Source organism: Callorhinchus milii, unplaced genomic scaffold, assembly GCF_018977255.1.
Source record: "Callorhinchus milii isolate IMCB2004 unplaced genomic scaffold, IMCB_Cmil_1.0 Scaffold1, whole genome shotgun sequence".
In the NCBI taxonomy this organism is placed as follows: Eukaryota; Metazoa; Chordata; class Chondrichthyes; order Chimaeriformes; family Callorhinchidae; genus Callorhinchus; species Callorhinchus milii.
In genome coordinates this window covers 62,217,927-62,233,330 of record NW_024704742.1, presented here as the reverse complement: position 1 = coordinate 62,233,330, position 15,404 = coordinate 62,217,927, and the positions used below count along the sequence as shown (strand labels likewise).

Here is a 15,404-nt window from a genome sequence, read left to right as displayed (position 1 = left end):
GACATGTAATTTATTATGTTGTTTGTCTTCCGCCACAACCAACACCAGCCATCCCTCCCCCCCCCCCACCCACCCCTCACTACTCTCTCCCTCGGGGGGAAACGTGTGCAAATCCGTCCTCCCGTCACCCTTTTCGCACTGAATGGGGAGGGCGGAGGGGATAAACCCACTTTGGTTTAAAAGGAAATCCTTGGCCGCGGCGGGCGGACGCGACCGATCGCTGCCTTTTTTTGGGGGGCAATTTAAATCAAACCGTAAACTTCAACACGAACGACCTTTTGAGTGCGAGTGAGTGAGAGTGTGTGTGTTGGGTATTTTGTTTGCTTTGCGCGGCGCACCTTCCACCGTCGAGAGTCCGTTTTGAGAGTTGCAATTTTCTTTTATTTCCCCCCCTCCCCCTCCCCCAAAAAAGGAGAAAAACCCGTCCGAAAAGTTGTCGCAATGTGAGTTGCTAATAAGCCGCTATTTTGTCATAGACCCCACTCTGCCATATTGAGATTCAAATCGTTGCGTGTGAGTGAGTGTGAGTGTGTGGTGCGTGTGTGTGTGGGTGAGTTTGTTGGTCAGTGAGCGACTTGAGCCGAGGCTAAGTTTTGGAGGGGAAAAGTGGTGCCTTTGCTGTTTAATAAGAGAGTCTTATAGCGAGAGAGAGAGAGAGAGAGAGAAGGGTTAAAAAGAGAGAGAGAGAGATAGAGGGAGTGTGTGTGTGTGTGGGGTGGGGGGGGGTTGGCGGTGTTGCTCGTGAGTGGTCGGTAAAATGAACGGTTTCAGCACAGAAGAGGACAGCAGAGACGGTGGGGCCGGGGCTCCGGGCTTCGGCCACATTTGCTGTCTGGTGGATGATGGGGAAAGGTGCAGCCGCCCCGCGGGCAACGCCAGCTTCAGCAAGAGGATCCAGAAGAGCATTTCACAGAAGAAGCTCAAGCTGGAAGCCGACAAGAACGTAAGTCGGTTTCGCGCGGTGTTTTCTCGGTGCCCCCGGACGGCGAGAGGAGCCGTTTGTTTCGTTTTTCAAAAAAAAAAAAAATCAAAAAAAAAAAATCTTAAAAGATAGTTTTCTGATGGTGGTGCCCAGAGCCGTGCGCGCACCGCACCGCACCGCGCACCGCACCGTGAGGGCAGGGCTTCGGTGCACCGAGAATACTCCCCTCCACCGTGTGACACTGCCGTCATGCGGTCCACGAAGCGGCCGCGAACACCGATCAAGTCCCTATAGACCGGGAGCAGCTGAGGCTGAGCGAAGGCAAAGCCGACCTTCCTGTAGAGATTGGGGTACAAGTTGTACACGGACTGTGCGCTGCAGTTTTCACACTGCGCCTTCTCTGGCGGCTCACAAGCCCCTGTTGCGGGATGAGTGGATGATTTTCTTCCCTTGTGTTTTTTTTAAAGCGTTTCCATCACGGGAGTGAGAAGCGCTGTTCGTTTAAAAACGGCGGCGCGTATTACTGGGTCCCCCACACTGCTGTGTCCCCACAAATAACCATTACAATACTTGAAGGGTAGAGGATTGCATTTGACTGGTCAGGTGTTTGAACTCAAATGAGGATTCACAGGGTTTACTGTGAAATGGAGTTTCTAAGCATATACGGCAGTGACCCACAATCAGCCAGGAAACAAATGACCAATTTTTATTTGGTGGATTATTGGAGAGGTCACCTGGAGAAACTAACTCCCTTCTCTTTTCAAATAGTTAATGTCCACCTAAACAGGACCTTGGTTTAACGTCTCAACCGAAGGATAACACTCCTTAACAACGCAACCCTCCCCCACAGCATTGCATTGGAGTGTACAAAACACGGGCAGTATCCTATAATAACCCTTCCGTTTGATATAGCACCTCATGATGTCTTTGAGACAACTCAAAGCGCTTCACAGAATATATTGTAAAGTGAATTGACTGTATTTTTCAGGCAAAATACAGCATTTAATTGCACCCAGGAGTGTCCCACAAACAGTCGTGAATTTGAGTGACCAAATTATTATTTTTAAAAAAAAGGGATTTCTTTACTTTGTGATATCCTCCTGATGTCGAAGGCTTTATACCAAAAATTCTATTATTATTATTAATATCCTAACTTTTTTTNACTTGTGCAGCCAAATGGACTTTATGATATAAAACTATTATAATATAACAATCCTAGCATTTGTTATAGCACCTTTCATGTCGTGACAATGTACAAAAGTACTATTAAAAGGCAGTTACATCAGGTTTGACATTTGAAATTGCAATGCACTGCCAAGCAATGTGGCTTGCTCTCTCGAAGCATGATCTGTGCTTCCCAATTCACATCACTTTGAAATGGATCAAAAACTGCAATGTATATGTATGTCCTGTAGCTCGGTGGTTAGAGTACTCAAGTGAAGGGGTCCTGGGTTTGATTTCCGTCAGGGCTAAACGTTAGGCAAGTTTCCTTACTTCACATGCCTCTGTTTCCCTAGCAGTAAATAGGAACCCAGTTGTCAGTCGATTGGAGGATTGCTTTTCTGAGGGTAATAATCCCTTTACAAAAAGAAAGAAAAAAAATTGTTTACTCAATCCACGACTGTTTGTGGGACACTGCTGTTCACAATTGGCTGTTGCGTTTCACCCACAAAATATACAGTGAATTCACTTTACAGTATACTCTGAAGAGCTTTGAGACATCTCGAAGATGTGATAAGGCGCTATATCAAATGCATTGAATATGATTATTATATTATTATGATTATTATGTTATTATTATGTTAATTGACCGCCAAAATTAAATGTTTCTTCTTAAAATGCTATTAAAGAAAGAACTTGTATGTCTCTAGTACCTTATATCAATAATAATAATACTTGCATTTTATATAGCGCCTTATCATGGCTTCAAGGCGTCTCAATGTAATCCTAGTGTGATTTGCACCTACCTCATTTATACTGTCTTGCCATAAATCACTCTTAAAACTAGGTAGTGCCAGCAGCAGGGAGAGAACAGGAATCCTGTGAGATTCTTGTTGCTTCAAACTCCAATTATGTTCCTACCTCCCAATCTTGCAATCATTGCCAAAATATAACTTCAGCATTAAATGTCTTTTTTAAAATCCTTTTTTGTTTGCTGATTATTCTTTTGCCTTCTGTACATTTAGTTATCAAACTTTTCAGTTTTGAATTTGTCCTTTCATCCTTGGATAACTCAGACAGTTTGTCACAGCACAACCCTGATTCTCCTGCACTTCCAGGATCCTGGCTCTCATACTTGTGCAACCTCGAAATCCCACCTAAATACATTCACATGGTTGCTATGTTTTGCGACCCACCGGAGACGTCATACATAGAATCTCCAGTGTTTACATAAGGCCTGGGTAGTTTTTAACTGAAAGAAGTCTTAATTCTGTATGCTTAACTTGTGATTATCAATGTAATGCATGCCCACACATTTTGATATTCTCTCTCTTTCTCTCTCCCCTCCCCCCCACGCTCTGTAATTATCACATTTAACTCAATTTCTGTTCTCTCCACCCACCCCAGGTCCGACATCTGTATATATGCGATTTCCACAAAAGTTTCATTCAAAGTGTGAGAAATAAGAGAAAGAGAAAAGGCAGTGATGATGATGGGGGAGATTCACCTGACCATGATGCTGAATCTCCAGAGGTAAATGTGCCTGCCATTTAGATGATTTTAAGAAGAACTTCATAAAATAATTCAAGCGAGAGCAAGCAAATTGTGATTTTCAACTTGTGCTAGCCCTGGCTTGGGGTAAGAGGTGAGGCTGCTACTAACCAAGCCAGGCTGATATCTCTTGACTTTGACTTTTTCCAATGTTTTTGATATCAGAATTTTCCTTTTGAAATGTATTTATTTCAGTACCATTCCAGCTGCATTTAATCTAATGTAAAAGTCGCACAATAGTGTCTTTTGGTTTTAGAGGAAGAAATTACCATTAACGTCATTAATTTTTCCCACATAATTTTGCTGCATTGTAGGAGATGCTGACCTTTGGATGAGATGTTAAACCAAGATCGTTTGCCACTCCAGGTGGACTTTAAAGATTGCATTGTTATTTTTTTTAAAACAAGGAAGTGAATTTGTCCTGGCTAACAATCCCCCACATAATGTTGGTCATTCACTCCATGATGGGTTGTGGAACATTGGCTGCCTCGTTTGCCCACAAAACATACACAGTTACATGACTACAGTGTATCCTGGGAAGCGCTTTCAGACATCTCAATGATGTGACAAAATATTATCGAATGCATAGATAAAAAAAAATGAACATGGTCCCCCTATGAGAGCAGTATCCTCACATTCCTTCTTTCTCTCTCCCAGCTTTTGTTTAACCCAATTCCAAGCCTAGAGGCTCTGAGGCCAAGTTTAGTGCCTATACTGCAATGTAAAATGAGATGATTGATTGAGACAGATTAGTTTTGCTACGTGAGGTGCTTAGCTACTGCGCTATTGGAGACCTCAGTATTTCTAAACTAGTGTTGCCAGCAATTATGCTATCGTGGAAGTGTTTCTGATGCTGTAAAGGGAACAGAATCAACATCAGTAAGAAAAAGAAAGAACTTGCATTTTTAGCATTAACATTTGTTCACACTGGCCTCAATCTTTCTTCCAGTATAGCATCCCATTAAAGGTACTAACCTTCAATATTTTTTAAGAAAATGGAGCACAAAGGTATGTTAATAAGTAAGACCTTTTTTCACCATCTTACCCTGAAGCATTAACAATAATCCTTGCATTTCATTCAGAACTTTATCAAAAAAAAGGCCTTCCTTTTATGAAGGAAAAATTGTGCTTAATGGCACAGATTCTTTGGGAGCTTTTCTTGAGTGTCTTGCTTTAATATTCCCCATGCAGCGGCTTGATTTCAGGGTCACTGCTGAATTTGGACCACCACACTTTCTCATAGTGTGACCAAAGTGGAGTGGAGCAAAATGCAAAATCTTTTAGGGATTGTAAGATATATTATATATAATATATATAATTATAAGATTATAGTAAGAATTGCATGTGAAATATGTGTGATTAAGTCATTGAATTAATGTTTGTACTTGTTCAGTACTGGAGTATATTTTTAGAAACACTGTCTCAGAATTGAAGTGCGAGGTTGCATCGCTGGGAATGAAGTTTAATTGCATAGGTTTAGCTATTTATGACATTTTGTACTTTTTTGAGGCGTGGAGATATAATCCTTACATTTGATATAGCGCCTTTTATTTCTTACATTTGATATAGCGCCTTTTATTTCTTGGAGGCGGTGGGGTACACAGTGCTTCAAAGGATATACTGTAAAGTGTAGTGACTGCATATTTTGTTGGCGAACATGGCAGCCAATTGCCAATTTCATTTTGGGAATTGTTGGCCAGGACACTGAGAAATTCTCATTTTGAATGGGGTCTTTAACATCCACCCAAGCAGGCAGGCAGGACCTTGGTTTAATGTAGGTCAGCACCTCCAACAATGTAGCACTGTATTGGAGTGTCAGCCTGTACTATGTGAGTTATGAAATGGAAAGTGTAATCAACAAACTAAAGGAAGGCAGCAGAATGTCAAAAACGAAGTCAATTTGCATTGACCTGTTTTGTATGTTTGATAAACTCCATTTTACAATAATCTTGTTTAAGAAAAAAATGGAAATCGGTTCTTAGCTTGTCATTTTGACGGGGCAGCAACGAATGGAGAGAGCTTGGTTCGAAAGTAGACACTGCCTTCTACAGTAAGTTAACCGTCATTATCAATTCAATTTTCATAGAAAATAAGGTGCACGATGAGCTTCCTGTTGCTAATGGATTTTAGTTATTGCAAGACAAACCGAAGCATAGCAATTTAAAGCCACGGGAGACTATTGCTAACTGAGCATTTGAAGAAGCAAATATTAGAAAATCCTTCTTTATAGGATCTTTCTTCTATAAGAATGTTGTGTTTTTTGCTAAATTTACACAGCAAATTTCTAAAAATACATCCATCAACAGAAGGTGATCCAGAAAAATACCCTAGTGGATCCAAAAAAGAACGCTCTCGAGTTCCAGCCAGGGTTCAATAACATCGAGAGCACCTCCCGAGGGCAAGAAGTGAAATTTGCATTATTTTGGCAGCAAGAAACATAAATAAGTAATACACTGCAAATATTGAAGTCATTTGTTCTCCTCTGCTGGAGACTTTTATTCTCCTCTGCCATTGCATTTTTTTTAATATATTGTTTTAATTAAAATTGTGCAGCTGTAACAAAACCATTTCTCAGCTCTGCCTATCCTCTGGTCGTGTAGGAATGCTGTGCAGTTTTTTGGGTTGACATTCTATTGAGTCTGCACATGCAGTTTGGCACCTGTGGTTTGTTTCAGCAAGGTCACTAGACTGGGGTGGAACTTGTCAAATAGAGAGGTTGTCATTGAGGCAGACTGAGTAGGAAGCTCTGTTTCGTCACTGGCCTGAGTTCACCCAATGTTAGACAAGTAGAGGGGTGTGAAGAGTTACTTCAAAGTGTCCATTGTTGAAAGGGACGAAAGATGCCCAAGCCACAATGGGCTAAGTAGTTTTCTGTGCTAGAAATTTCTACTTTCTATTTCATTGCCTGAGTCAACCAGTGATGAGAGTATGATTTGGCTCTATTACATTACCTGACATGGTCAAAGTCTGGTCGGCCTTACGAATAAATGGGTCACTGGGTGATATTGCCATCGTTGGAACAGCATCCCAGTGTAATTCAAGGTCAGCGGGGTGTATTTAGTCTGAAAACTTTCAGTGTTTTTTGTTATATTTACAAAGATTAATTGAGTAATGTTTCATACGAGTATCCTGTCTTAACTTTGTGGTTCTCAAAAGTGCATAGTTTAATGCACACTAATAAAATGATCACCATCTCTGTTACTTCTGCGAAATTGTCTGATTGTTCAGACTGATTTGAGTCATGGACATAAATCCATGTCCAATGATGGGATAGGACAGAGCAATGGGATTAAGAGTAGATGGTTTCAGTGGTGGATTGTGTACAATCACAAGTATATTTGCCTGCTAGTCTCTACACACCCATCACTACTCTCAGCAGATTGATTTTCAAGGTCTTCACTCTTGCCAACAACAACAATATTACATTTGTATGGTGCCTTTCACGTTGGGAGGATGTCCCAAGGCGCTGGACAATCAGTGTTTCAGACCAAGCTGGGGGTTGGGATCAGGGTGGGGTAGGGTGAGGGGAAAGGAGGGTGACCGAAGCCAAGGTTGAAGAGGAGGGTCTTGATACAGATCTTGAAGGAGCCTCTGGACGGGCAAGGCGGAGGGACTGCGGGGTGGAGTTTCAGAGGGTGGGGGCAGAGTGACTGAAGACCTGCCTGCCAATGGTGAGACGGGCAAGGCAGGGGATGTGAAGCAGGCTAGAGCCCACTGAGCGGAGGGAGCAGGCAGGTTGGTAGGGGGTTAGGAGGTTGCAGAGGGAGCAAGGCCATGGAGGACTTTGAAATTGAGGAGCAGGATCTTGAACTGTATCCTCCGTGTGATCGGCAGCCAGTGGGGTTGGGCAAGGATGAGGGTGATAGGATTGTAGAGCCTGGTGCGGGAGAGGACACGGGCTGCAGAGTTCTGGATGATCTGTAGGCTATGAAGGGAGCAGTTGGGGAGGCCAATAAGAAGGGGGTTTGATTGTCGAACCTGGGTATGAATGCGTGTCTAATGGTGGAGCTGGGCAATATTTCGGAGGTGGGGGAAGGCAGAGCAGATCATGGCACGGATGTGGGGTAGAAAGGACAGTTGAGATGCTAAAGTTCTGGACTGGCTTTGTAAGGTGGAGTGTACATCCTTGGATGGTGATGCTGTCAGTGCCTGAGATGTGGAGGCGCTGACGGGAGCCAATCAGAAGGGCCTCGGTCTTGTTGACGTTCATCTGTAGAAAGTTAGCTCTCATCCAGGACTTGATGTCTGACAGACATTCTGTCAGGATAGCAGTGGTCCTGGAGGCAGAGAGATAGAGTTGGGTGGCATCCTCATTCATGTGGAAGTTGACTCCATATCTGTGGATGATGTCACCAGGAAGGAACATATCAATATTGAAGAGGAGGGGACCAAGGATAGAGCCCTGAGAAACCCTGCACGAAGGTTGAAGTGAGAGGTGAGGCGGTGGAGGAGGATGGAGTGGTCAACTGTATCGAAGGCAGCAGAGAGGTCGAGGAGGCAGAGGGAGCCCTGGTCTCAGATGGACGAAATGTCATTTGTTACTTTGACCAAAGCTGTTTGTGTGCTGTGGGCGGCACAGAAACTTGATTGGAGAGGTTCGTGGAGGGAGAGGAAGGAGCGAAGCTAGGAAGCAACAACTTGTTCCAGGACTTTGGAAAGGAAATGGAGGTTGGAGATGGGGTAGTAGTTTGAGAGCAGGGATGGGTCCAGGGAGGGTTTTTTTTAAAAGGAAAGAAGTGATGATGGACATTTTTAAATGGATGGGAATGGTGCCAGTGGACAGGGAGAGGTTTATGATGTCTGTGAGTAGAGGGAAAGGAGGTGAAGCTGGGAGATGAGGTGAAGGGTAGGGATGGGGTCGAGGGAGCAGTTGGGACAGGTTCGCAGGTGTGGAGGGAGGGATGGGTAGGGGCCTGGGTGGGAGGTGGAGATGAGGAGGGGTTAGTAATCGGAAGGGTAGAGACAACTGAGTGGTTTTGAAGGAAGATAGCATCTCTTCGCAGTTGGCATTGGAGGAGAGTGGGAACGAGGAGTGAGAGGGTGAGTGGAGGAGCCGGTTGGTAATGAAGAGGAGGAGCCTGGGGTTGTCCTTGGCTTCCAAGATTGTCTTGGAATAGAAGAACGATTTAGCGGAGGTGAGGTTGGTGCAATATGTTTTGATAAGGTCCAGCCAGATCTGCCGATGGCCTGATAAGTTAGATTTGAGCCTGTGTCTCGATCAGGGGAAAAGTCTCAGCTGGGGTGACCCAGGTTTCGGTGAGGGAGAGGATGTTGGTGTTTACGTCGACAAATCTGTTTGTACCTCCTGTCATCTTATCTCTCCAATCTCCTCCCACCTTACTCTTCCAACCTTCCTCTCCGATCAGTTAACTGGGGCTTGCTGCGCATCCCAAGCTTTCTCTGTGCCACGATCAGTGTTTGAGGCCTCAGTTCTACACCTCTAACATCTGGAGCTCTCTACCACTCTCTCGCCTCTTTCTGGTTAAGTCCTGTCTCAAAACCTACCTGTTTGATTGCACTTTTGGCCACCTTCCTCTCTTCTCTCCCCTTTCCCCACACACCCCTTCTCTGGGTCCAACTCCATCCCTATATAGCTCTCAAGCATTGCCCTATGTGAAGGGGGCAATATAAATGCAAGTTGTTATTGCCCTCTTGTGCTGCAAATATTCTAATATGGTAAAACTTTGTTCAGAGAAAGGTGCAATGTTTCTGATTTGAGCAGGACAGTAGGTTCGGATAGTTTGTGCTCTGCTGCACATAGTTTCACTTTATTTTACAGAGAAAATTGTTCCCAATCAATGTTATAATAATATAATAATAATCCTTGCATTTGATATAGCGCTCTTCACATCTTCTCGACGTCTCAAAGCGCTTCACAGAATATACTGTAAAGTGAATTGACCATATTTGTGAGCGAAACGCGACAGCCAATTGCGCACAGCAATGTCCCACAAACAGTCGTGGATTGAAAATGACCAATTTATTACTGGTTTTATTTTTTTGGAGGGATTATTATTGGGCGTGTGGCTTGATCTCCTCAAAATCTACCACTCCACTCTAGCCTCGGCCAAGTCGTCCTTCTACTCCAGGATAATCCTGGAGGCGAAGAACAGCCCCAGGCTTCTGTTTTCTACCACAACCCGACTCCTCCGTACCCCCGCCACCCCGCGCAGGTCATCTCGTCCAACCTTCACTGCGAGGAGATGCTGGATTTCCTTGAATCCAAAATCAAGGGAATCTGCTCCGCGGTCACTCCCTCCAACTTCCACCCACCCCCCACCCCATCCCTCCCACACTCCGACTCCTACCCATCCTCCCCTACACACGTTCGTACCCGTTTCCCCACCCTCTGTCACCAAACTCATCCTATCCCTGAAACCCACCACCTGCTCCCTTGACCCCATCCCCACTCCACTCCTTATCTCTCAGCTCCGCCTCCTTGCCCCACATATCACAGACATCATCAACCTGTCCCTCTCCTCTGGCTCTGTTCCCATTTCCGAAAAACTTCCACCATCACTCCCACTTTGAAAAAACCCTCCCTTGATGCGTCGCAGCTATCAAGCTACCGGCCCATCTCCAACCTCCCCTTCCTGTCCAAGGTCCTTGAAAGAGTTGTCGCCTCCCAGCTACGCTCTTTCCTCTCCACCCATTCATTACTCGAACCCCTTCAGTCGGGCTTCCGTGCTGCCCATAGCACAGAAACTGCCCTGGTCAAGGTCACCAATGACATCCTGACCATCTGTGACCAGGGCTCCCTCTGCCTCCTCGTCCTCCTCGACCTATCGGCAGCATTCGATACGGTCGACCACGCTATCCTCCTCCACCGCTTGTCCTCCCACCTCAACCTTCAAGGCCCTGTCCTTGAGTGGTTTAGGTCGTACCTTTCCCACCGTCTTCACTTTGTCTCCACAAATGGTTTTTCCTCCGGCCCCCGCACTGTCTCGTGCGGTGTCCCTCAGGGCTCTGTCCTCGGTCCCCTCCTCTTCACCCTCTATATGCTCCCCCTTGGTGACATCATCCGCAGACATGGGGTTAACTTCCACATGTATGCGGATGACACCCAACTCTACCTTTCCTCCTCTACCCTCAACTCCACGACCACCGATGTCCTGACAGCTGCCTGTCCGACATCGAGTCCTGGACGAGAGACAACTTTCTTCAGCTCAACGTGCGCAAAACTGAGGCCCTCCTGATTGGCTCACGTCAGCGCCTCCGCACCTCAGGCGCTGACACCATCAGCATCCAAGGCTGCACTCTCCACCTCTCAAAGCCAGTCAGGAACCTCGGTGTTCTGTTCGACCCTGAGCTGTCCTTTCTTCCACAACTGGCACCGCCTTCCATCACCTCCGGAACATCGCCAGACTATGGCACTACCTCACCCCTCACGCTGCTGAAACTCTGGTCCACGCCTTTATCACCTCAAGGCTGGACTATGGGAACTCTCTCCTCGCCGGCCTTCCCGGCACCTCCCTCCACACTGCAGGTCATTCAGAACTCTGCAGCTCGTGTACTGTCCCGCACCAGGACCACATCACTCCCACCCTCGCTCGCCTCCACTGGCTCCCCATCCCCCAGAGGATCGAATTCAAGATCCTCATCCTCACCTACAAGGCCATTCACGGCCTCGCTCCCTCCTACCTCTCCGACCTACTATCCCCCTACCTACCTGCCCGTACCCTCCGTTCCTCTGGCTCCGGTCTGCTCCACATCCCCCGCCCCAACCGCCCTACCATCGGTGGTCGGGCCTTCAGCCTCTCAGCCCCGAGGCTCTGGAACTCTATCCCCCAGTGCCTTCGCCGCTTCCTCCCTTTCCTCCTTCAAGGCCGGTCTCAAGACCTTTCTCTTTGACCGTGCCTTCAGCTCCCCTCTCGACTCTCTACCCCCTCCTCGCTCCCTCCCTCCCTTCCCTCCCCTCACCCTGACCATTTCCCCCTGCTCGGGTCCTGACCCAACTGTACAGCGCCTTGGGACGTCCTCCCGACGTGAAAGGCGCTCTATAAATGGAATCTTGTTGTTGTAAGGAAACTTGCCCAAGGTTTCGCCCTGCCGGGAATTGAACCCAGGTGTCTCGGTTGGAAGGCGAGTGTTCTAACCACTGAGCTACAGGACTCCATGAATGCTACATGTTGAAATACTACACTTCCCTTCGTGTATATTGCTGCATTCTTGATTTTGTTTTGTTCTCCTTTAAATGTTCTGGAACTTGATTTGCCACATATTTGCTCACCTTCACACATGTTTTTATTTTTAAGGTTGATTTGTTTCAATTGCAAGTAAATACACTGAGGCGCTACAAGAGACACTTCAAACTGCAAACCAGACCTGGACTAAACAAAGCTCAGCTGGCTGAGGTATGTTATACATCATAGATGTTTCTTTACGAATATATCTAGTTCTTGACCTGTGGAGGCTCTTGAGTGGTAATTCTAAAGCAGCCATTTGTGTTGTAAATGCTTATGTTGAATCCTATCGAACACTGGTAAATATAAGATACTGGGGGTCCTGTACTGGAACCAAAATCTCTGATTCCTGCGCACTCAGGGCCACAAGCTCAGACCCCTGTCCTAAAACTGTGCAAAAAAAAATGCTCTGATCGTCAGATTGCCACTGAGTCGCTTGCTGCACATTCCAAATACATAGTGTGTGACATGAAGCAATGTCAGTGGTGCTTGCTTGTCTTGGAAGTGATGTCTGGAGACCCGATGACCTGGAAGGTGGATATTTATTTTAGTGCAGAAAGCCAGCTAGTCAGCCGAAAGCTGGTGTACCATACTTCAGGTATAGCACAGGTCCACAATGCATCCCATTACACAGGGGAGCCACACTTAACAGTCAAGGCGTCTTATAATGGGGTCACTCTGTCGTTCCAGTTTAGGGAATGTTTTGCTGACCAGGGTCTTAATGTGAGTTGTGAATCAAACGGCACTTGTTTATGTGCGTAAACAAATTATTTATGACCCCAACAAGCTCAGATATGGCAATCCATTCCACTTCAGAACTTTCACTATCTTGGGCTGATTACATTTATTTTCATCGCAGGGGGTTTCCATCTCTTATATTTTCTATCCCACTCAAACTCTTGTCATCATTTAGGGAAGCTTCTTTCTGTAAACGTGTCCTTACGGGGACTGGATTCAGAATTTCCAAACTTACTCAACTCGGCTCAACATCCAAGGATTCCAATGCCCCCTCAATCTTGTTGAGCACTTGTGCTAAGGCTGTGTAACCTGGTATTGAGTTTAGCAATATTAGTGACTGTGACCATGCCCTGAAATCAAAATGTCCTATAATGTTTAAATGTCTCTTATTTCAGACAATCAGTCGTCATTTTAGGACCATTCCTGTGAATGAAAAGGAAACTCTTGCCTATTTTATCTACACAGTGAAGAACGACAAAATTAGGCACGACCAGAAACCTGATAGCAGCATTCACTGAGACCGACACTGAAGAATTTTTTAAGAAAGGAAGTTGATCACATGATCATGCAGTGACGAGAATTGGTTCCACTTTTAAAAGATTTTATTCTCAAGAATCCACAGGAATTGGCGTACCCAATTTCAGAATGTACTCGGTTTGCAGCCTGTGGGGATTTTGATGTGTGGAATTGAACAGTGTCGAAAAACGAGTCACAGAAATTAGAATTCCCACGTTTAATTAACTTGGTTTGTTTGGCTCCAGTCATGGTAAGAGAGAGTGCAATTTTGAGGTGGGTTTATTGAGTAAAAATAACTGGGTGGGGTGGGAGGAAAAAATATTTTTATGAGCAATGCCACTTTTAGCAGAATACCAGGAAAGGCCTTGGTAGAGATTTCCTGATCGAGGAGAGCTGCCTCTCTTCACTTGGTGCCTTTGCACAGCAGCGTGGATTGATTCAGAACCTCACTCACCGAGATCAGGAGGTTTCACATCTAATCCCACCAAAACATTTTTATCCAATTCTTTGTCTTTCTACTTAACTGTATTGGGAATTCATAAGCAGAACATTCAGTTGGGGGAAGTGATGGTGGAAGGGGACAAATCACAGATTTTGTTGATGCTTATAAATCTATTCAGCTTGCCACATTGTAAAACATTTATTGTAGTTAGAGGTAAGATAAATTTTTTGTCCTTGATGCTATGGTCAATTTAAAGTTGCATTCAGCTTTAGTGCACCGGATTTCCACACCTGTTACAGTGTTAACATGCAAAGAAATATACACAAACTGTATAATTGCACTGTCAGGATTTGTAATTATTGTACATGTGTCAATTACAAAGAGAGAAGGTGGGTGAGTCATAGTTGCAGAACATGTAGATGTGTTAACTTGAATTTGTGGGTTACTTTAGAGCAGGGATGCTAACTTGCAGGACGCATTACACATATGTAGAATAGTCGCATGAGCGCAAACTGGCCATCCATGCTTTAGAGCATTGCTTGTTGTCAATTTTGTATTAAACAAATGTGCACAAATTTTCCATTTTCCTATTTTTTTAAAAAAACACAATTATGCTCTATTTCTAGGCTTGAGATATGGAGCTTTTTGTCAGTGTTTGGAAATGAAGTCTGGTTCAATGTTTATTCAATATAGGATGCATGTTGGTATATTTAAATCCTTCAGGATTATTTTGTCTGCATCGGAGAAATTTAGGTGGGTATTTAATTAAATCCAGAGGAACTGCTCAATAAAGGAGTAAGAAATTAAACTAATTTCTTAAAGGCCTGTTGGCTTAGTGCTGAACATGTGGTACTCAGCACACAGATTGGGAAGGTGTCAGGCTTAATCCCTGATCCACGTTATGTTCACTGGTGTCATCCAGACAGTGTTTTGGCCGTCAAGTCAGTCTCTATATTGCTTGGCCAGGGTGAGAGAATGTTGACTAACTTCTAGCTGTTTCTCGTTGATTCCTGTTATAAAATAGGCTTGTGTGGATGTCTGGTGGCAGATCAGCTTGGCAAAATAGCCTGCTGTGCAGGAAGAATGAGTAACTCTTGGATTAATTACTGTGGGGCTGCCAGTGTTATGTGCATGAACTCTTTACCACCCCACCACGCACACACTATTTTTGGGTAGAGGGAAGGGGAAAAGAAAAAGAGTGCGCGAAATTGTAGGAAAACCAGAAACTTCCATTATGTTAGTAAATCAATGTGACCAGAGTAAACCAACATCATAACTCCTCCAGCATTGATCATGAGTCTCAGGATGCCATCTGACACAAATGGAGATTTTGGCGACAGAATAACAAATTGCCTCCCAATCCTTGACAGCATTATTAATGTTTAAGTCAACTGCCTGTATCTCAAGAGATATGTGGGTTCCAATACTAATGGAAAGTGAAGTAATGCCTGACTTTTTTCCAAAACTATTTTTTCCTCTAATTTTGTTGCAGCTGATGTGTTGTATTCCTGCCACCAGTTGCCCTGACCAGATAATGGTTACCAGGTTTTGCTGTGATGTCATATGGCTAGTGATGTGAAAGGATAATGCTGGAAGAGTCTTAACAGAAAAGATCTGTCCTTAGACCGAGGTTAAACCGAGGTCCTGTCTGCCTGTTCAGATGGACATCAAAGATCCTATGGCTACTATTCAAAAACAAGGGAGTTTCTCTCTCCTGGTGTCCTGGCCACCAATCCCTCAAATAAAATTGGTCATTCACTCCATGGCTGTTTGTAGGACATTGCTGTGTGCAACTGGCTTGCACCCACAAAACAGTCACTCCACTTTAGAGTAAATCCTGTGAAGCACTTTGAGATGTTTTAATAATAATACTTGCATTTGATATAGTGCC

The 15,404-nt window shown here is 44.8% G+C and overlaps 1 protein-coding gene across 1 annotated transcript; it reads left to right on the top strand.

The window, feature by feature from the left end:
• The first annotated feature begins 107 nt into the window (after positions 1-107).
• Positions 108-14,088, top strand: sap30l (sap30-like). The gene is made up of 4 exons (XM_007895950.2): positions 108-943; positions 3,491-3,616; positions 11,890-11,988; positions 12,951-14,088. The coding sequence occupies exons 1-4, from the start codon at positions 758-760 to the stop codon at positions 13,071-13,073; spliced, it is 534 nt and encodes a 177-aa protein (XP_007894141.1). The 5' UTR covers positions 108-757; the 3' UTR covers positions 13,074-14,088.
• Positions 14,089-15,404: the final 1,316 nt, after the last annotated feature.